This window comes from Cariama cristata, unplaced genomic scaffold (assembly GCF_000690535.1).
Source record: "Cariama cristata isolate BGI_N322 unplaced genomic scaffold, ASM69053v1 scaffold2013, whole genome shotgun sequence".
NCBI classification, from domain to species: domain Eukaryota; kingdom Metazoa; phylum Chordata; class Aves; order Cariamiformes; family Cariamidae; genus Cariama; species Cariama cristata.
Genome location: NW_009609935.1, coordinates 40,604 through 47,354, shown reverse-complemented (window position 1 = coordinate 47,354; position 6,751 = coordinate 40,604). Strand labels below are relative to the sequence as shown.

Below are 6,751 nucleotides of genomic sequence, written 5' to 3'. Positions count from 1 at the left end.
ATTCAGGCTGGTCTTGCCTTAGTTTTGAAGTGCTTGTAATCTAATGTATACAGGTGTATATGCATTATAATGCATAATGTGCTGTGTGTATCAGCACAAAAAAGGTAAATTGAAAAAGAATCATAAGGTGTTTACAAAAACAATTCGATTTCCTGAAAGAACTTTAATTTAAAAATGAAGATGAATAGAATGTAAATTAACACTGGGGTTTCAGAACAGGTTAAAAGAAAGATTAACTGCTCCCTTGCCCCCATTCCCAGATCCCAGCCTACTGGCCTCACAGGTCTGGAAAGCAGCTGTACTGCCATATATTCCTACTTCAGAGAAGAGAGGAAATGTTTTCAAAACCCTCTAATGCATAGCTCTATCCTTACTGAGCATGTACGGTTTAGGAACCTTGTGAATCACCAAAAATTTGTCTTGAAATTATTAAGGCAGAGTCACTGCCTACAAACATACTTAACATTTGAAGGCCAGTATTTCAGAAGTCATCTGGGGTGTGATGCCTCAAATTGCATGGTCAGTGTTGCACATTCTGTGGAGCTTTTCAAAACCGACATTAATTGCCATTGTAGCAGAATGCATTTTGATTCCTCAGCAGCACTAAATGGCATGTTTACCATTTCCCAAGCTTGCCATCCAGAAGACTAGTCATTCTGAAAAACGTTAACGACAAATGGTGGTGTTATAAACATAACTGTTCTTCCATCCTGTAATTGCCATAGAAATGCTTGCATTCCCTGTTCTTGAGAACTTTAAATAGAACTTCCATGTGAAGTTCTTAGTAAAAACACTTGTGACCTTTAAAATGAAACTTCTTTTCAGGTTTATAAAGGAGAACAGTATTTTCCCCAATCTCTGATTATGAAGCCAATTTGTACTTGGACTTTTCCAATATTCAATAAGTGTATGCTCACACAGTTTACCTGGTTGAAGCTGTGCTCTTTTTGAAGAAGGAGTTGCTCTTTAGGACTTGCTTGGACATAACAGGGAATGCTCTCCAGAGATTTACTCACTAAGGGTCATAGTTTATTTTTTAAATGGTAATTTTAGGGTTAATATCTGCTACCTATCTGTGAGTTTAGAGCTCATTCAGGCTAACAAGAGTAATTCTCTAGATATCCAAGAAGCTGGCATAGGTTTTTAAAGAATTTAGAAAATAGATTTAATGAATCTGCTACATTGCCTAGACTATTATTACAAAAAAAAGTTCTTACGTTAAATGTTTAAATCTGTAAAGTAAGCCTCAAAGTAAACAATTTTTAAATGGAAATACTGTGAGCTCCTCAGAGCCATGACAAATGGGAATTGGCTATGTTTTCTAAGGTTGTTTCTAAGAGGCGAAATACTGTGACCAATATATTCAGAAAAAGAAAGAGACTAACTGACAGTGGAACTGAAGAAGGAGCTAAAGTTGTAGTATTTCTGAGACTACTTTAAAATATGAGACATAATTCAAATAGATTCCAAAACCAGTTATTATTTTTAAAATGACTGCTGCTTCACTGTATGAAATAGCTTGTTTCCACACTCTACACTGAAAACAAAAGAAGTTAAGGATATAGATCTGTCCTACAAATCTTAAAATGTTATAATTGCTCAGAAATAGGATGAAGTCCAAGAATCCTCTCATTGAGAATTTGTCCTATAAGATTTTCAGACACGGACATGGGCAGTCCAAGCATAGTGGTTCCAGTGCAGGTGTTGCATTGATCTGAATTTTTTTATCACTGCTGTTGTGATGGCAGATCTGTTAGTGATCTGTTTCAAATAATATACACAACAGTTACCCAAGAGATGTCAAATGTTTGCTACACGTTACAGTGACATTTTCTTTCACTTACATGTGCACATGCACATACCTGCAAGCCTAAAGCTTTTTTCAAATTTTTAAGAGATTTAACATTCACTGCTTCCTTGAAATGATCATATGCTATGTGGATTAAGAAAGAGATGGTATCCAGCTCCAACCAGACTTGCTTCCCTGCAAAAGTTTTTAGGTACCCAGAAAGCATCTAGGTATCTCTTATATGGAGCTTTGAAGGAATTACAGAATATTATCTGAGGATTTGATTTTGCCAAGATCTTCCCAATGCTGAAGTGGCTATGCTTCACAGCACCTGGATAGTTGGAACGGATGCACTTTGTCTCATTTCTTTTTCCACACATTGCTACACTCTTAGTTTGCCGCTCTAAAGGGCTCAGATTCCAAAATTTTGCCTATATCTGTGCTTTGTTTCCTGTCTCTAAGTAAACAGAACTTTTTTCATATGCTCCATAGCTCACTGGAAACCAAATGGATGCACCACCATTCAGTGCTATTATTTAGATTATGATATACTCTTCTAGCGGGGAATTTGGTGAAATGCATTGACATTCAAAAATGCTTTGGAATTATTATTAAGATCATATTGGGTATGGTATATGTGGCAAAAGAAGTATATGGTATATATGGAAGAGAACTAGGTAAATCAAAGCAAGCAAATAAAGGTCAAATTTAAAATCAGGGTAAATAAATTCTAATGTTCTGGTTAGAGGAAATAAAATCTGTTGAGGGATTAGTATTCATCATTGGTCACCTATGGTTAAGGAAAAAAAACCACCTAGGTTTTTTTTTTTTGTTGTTCTTCTGAAATAAAGTCAGGGAAAACAAAAAACTTCTATGTAAATTTTCTGTTGTGATCACAGATTAGATTTGTGAATTGAATTTCCAACTGTTGATGGGTTTAGAAATACTGACTTGTCTTGTTTTATTTTTGTAGATGCTTCAGAAACTTGCTGTGTGTTTACCACGGGTTCTGCCAGCCAACTCAAGAAGGGACTTACCTAGCCTTTCATTAGTCAAGCATAACATTATCTTGAACTAATTATTCCTCTCCACATGGCCTTCCTACTAGTGTCAGCTTATCTTCTGCTGACTCATGCTCAGGGTGCTCCTGTTGAGAATGGGGCACTGTTGGAAACACTGAAGTCACAAGTAGGATTATTCAGCAATAAAAGTGAACACTATTCAGCACAAGTGAGACCTCCTGGCACAACCCGACAGATACCTCAGACAATCATCATAGGAGTTCGTAAAGGAGGGACAAGGGCTTTGCTGGAAATGTTGGATATTCATCCTAATATTGTGGTAGCAGCTACAGAAGTCCACTTCTTTGACTGGGATGAAAATTATGTGAAAGGAATAGACTGGTATAGAAATCTGATGCCATTTTCTTATGGAAATCAAATTACAATTGAGAAAACACCAGGCTATTTTACATCACCACAGGCTCCAGGAAGAATTCATGACATGAATAGCTCCATTAAACTGCTGCTCATTCTAAGAGATCCCACTGAGAGAGTTATATCTGACTATACCCAAGTATATTACAACAGAGTAGAAAGCCACAAGCCTGTTCAGCTTTTTGAGGATATTGTTATTAAGAATGGAGCACTTAATACCAAATACAAAGCTATTCAGAGAAGTCTCTATGATGTTCATATGGAAAAGTGGCTTAAGCATTTCAGTTTGGATCAGATTCACATAGTGGATGGCAATACTTTAATCAAGGACCCTCTTCCTGAATTACAAAAAGTTGAAAGATTTCTGAATCTTCCTTCCCGAATTATGGCTTCTAATTTTTATTTTAACCAAACCAAGGGATTCTACTGCATCAGAAGTGATGGAAGGGAGAGATGTTTACATGAATCCAAAGGGCGCCCCCATCCTCTTGTTAACAACACTGTTTTAGAGCAACTGTATTCTTACTTCAGAGAGCACAATGCAAAATTTTACAGAATGGTTAATCATTCCTTTGACTGGCATTAATACATTTGGAATCAATGTTTCTTTACAAGGGCCTGAAACAAACTCCTTCAAACCTATCTTTCTAAACCGTAGAGATTCGTATTATGAGAACTAACATACTGGTTATGTGCTTCATTGGAATAACACATCTGTTAACACATTGAAATGGTACCCTTTATGTTGGGAAGAGTAAGTTTCACATATTTGTATGATTACTGTGATTCATATTCTGATCTTCTTTCTCTCATCATGCAAATACATTAACTGCAGCAGACATTTCAGATATGTATCTGTTACAAGATTTGTGCTGTTTTGGAAAAATGACTGCTTCTAACTGTAAAAAGTGTAAATATTTGAAATGGTATTATTCTAACTGTTCTGTATTTTTTTGTTGTTAGTATTTTTTATATCACGCGCAATGACAGTGGCGTTGATTTCTAGAATTTTTCGTACAATAAGTTAAACTGTATGTTAAAACAGGGGCATACATAGTGGCTCCAATAAATAATTCATCCTCTGTTAATATGCAGAAGTACTTAATTAATAATAAAAGGAATCTATTTCACCTATGATTTTGAATAGGTCAACTAGAAGCTCCCTGTCTGTATGTCATTAGTATTAAACCACACTCTTACTGTCTTGGGTTTGTAAAAACAAAATCTCCAAAGAATATGAACTGTTTGAAGAAGCTTAAGTGAGAGTTCTGAATGTAAAGAAATTAAAATAGCCCAGGCAACCTTAATTTACACTGTTATTCTATACATACAAAAAAAAAAGGCAAAAAATTTATTTATATCAGTAACTGTACAAATATTTGATTATATAAATTATATCACTTTGCTCTTGAATGGAAAAGCTCTTAATTAGTACTGCCATATTAATCATGTTTTTATTCTGTGACTAGTTATTCAATTGCTCTCCTGGCTTTAGTTTACATATCTCCATTGGCACATAGATTCTTGTCTAAAAAAAGAAAAAAAAAATTTGCTTGCCCTCCAAAGCATGGAATATTTTCATTTTGTCATTTCTAATGCAGACCATGGGATGTTCTCAAAGTTAAAGTAACATCTTCCAACCATAATGATTCTATAATTCTATGATCTTGTTATACTGTATATCTCAGACACAGTGTTCAATATGCTAAGTATTACATGCTCAGATTATATATAAAAACCACACCCATCTATACCCCAGCATTAGGAATTTTTTTTGTTTGTTTGTTTGACAGTATTGTGCTGGTCTCTTCTCCTTTTTCATGTAAAAAGTTTATTATATATCAATACCAAAGAAGAAAATCAACTTGAAATGTTAAATATGGTGCCAGATACAACTACAGGTGCAGATGTGCTTGTTCAACATTGTACCTTGCAATCCAAAACTCTGGTGCACCCCCTGGTAGAAGCCTTCGTGAGGTGCATTCCCCTGTAAGCTTCTCAGAACACCAGTGAGCTGTAGTTGTGTGGGCCCACTCAGAGCATCACAGCGTCAAACTCCACCTAACCCTGCTGAGGATCCTGACTCTGTGTCCTTCTGTCTAAGCCACTGTTCAGCCTACAGAAGTATACGTTTCTAATGTGGGATTCAGTCTTCCACTTCACAGGCTAAAAGGTATGTATTGCAGCGCTAGTTTTCAGGCTTCTAATACTTTACAAGGGAGTTACTTATATGTTAGACAGAGTAGCAGTATTCCACTGAAGCTGGATAGAATCAGACCCAGCTGGATTATGTGGAAATAGCCTTCATCAAATATTCCCTCAATAAATGTAAAAATGTTAAAAATAATATAATAAATCTTATTATTTATCTCTTCCAGTACTTGTATGTGTATATATGAGAGAAAATTGTATTTATTTCTCATTAGCATATAATTAACCTCTGAAATTGTCTTTCTGAAGTATGATTATTTACTACATCTCTGATTTCTACAGATGGCCCAAACTGTCATTTCTTTCAACTTTTCTGAGATTGTGGCTTCTTATTCATTAATATTGATCAGATCTGGGCACTACTTGGAAGTACAAAGTTGATCTGAATCAGGTGTGGAAATAGGAATGTATTTCTTTCCAGTTAGCCAAAGAACAAGATGTTTATCCTGATCTTATACCATCTCTACAAGGACACTGGATAGGCAAACTGTAATAATTACAGTTGTGTAGTCAAACAATAACTACTTTGTCATTTGTCAAGTAAAAAGTTAACCCAGAAAAATTCTGAACCTTGAATCAGCAGGGTGATTTTATATTGGGCCAACACGTCGTATTTTGTGGGCACAACATTTTTATCTGATAACAGAAGCCCCAAATCCAGATTCCCTATATTGTTTAACATAGCCCCTTCTTTCTGACCAATCCAATCTCTGTGATGAACAAAACTCATTCCAGTCCACTCATTTCAGAAACACGGTATTGAAGGTAGCAACATACTTGTAGCTTATATCATCGATTGTAGTTTTTCTGTCAGCATTGATTTCTGTTTCTTATACATTCCAAAACTTGCCATATTCCTGTTTTGCTTCTTTTCAATGATGATTCCATTTAATAGCACTGAATAAGAACAGGGTTGTTTTCTTTTTTTTTTTTTTTTTGTTGTTTTTTTTTAGCAAGAAGCTAATTTGAAAACAATGTATACTTTAACAAAGATTTCAGGTAGTTGCCAGTAGTTGGAAGAGTTCACATGTCTATATATCACATTCAATTTCATAGGCTTCCAAGACAAAAAAAAAAAAAAGAAAAAAATTCTAATGTCTTTCTATATTTATGCTTGCAGGCATCAAGTCTCTCTCTTTCTTCTCTGAAGTTTACAGCTAATCTTTAAATGACTTGAATGCAGGAACACCAGTTGGCAGAAGCTATATGCATCTTTGAAAATGCAGGTCCCTTTCTGGAATTTACATTTCAAGGAGAGCTGATCTGTATGGATTAGTGATGCATATATCTACTTGATTTGTTAGCACTCTGCATT

General features: G+C 35.3%; 1 protein-coding gene across 1 annotated transcript; it reads left to right on the top strand.

Annotated features, from left to right (window-relative positions):
* The first annotated feature begins 2,768 nt into the window (after positions 1-2,768).
* LOC104159700 (heparan sulfate glucosamine 3-O-sulfotransferase 1-like) lies at positions 2,769-3,811 on the top strand. The gene has a single exon (XM_009697682.1). The coding sequence runs from the start codon at positions 2,882-2,884 to the stop codon at positions 3,809-3,811; it is 930 nt and encodes a 309-aa protein (XP_009695984.1). The 5' UTR covers positions 2,769-2,881.
* Positions 3,812-6,751: the final 2,940 nt, after the last annotated feature.

What these genes read in the sequence shown, in the direction of transcription:
- LOC104159700 (XM_009697682.1), top strand. Translation starts at nt 2,882, where the DNA reads ATGGCCTTCCTACTAGTGTCAGCTTATCTTCTGCTGACTCATGCTCAG.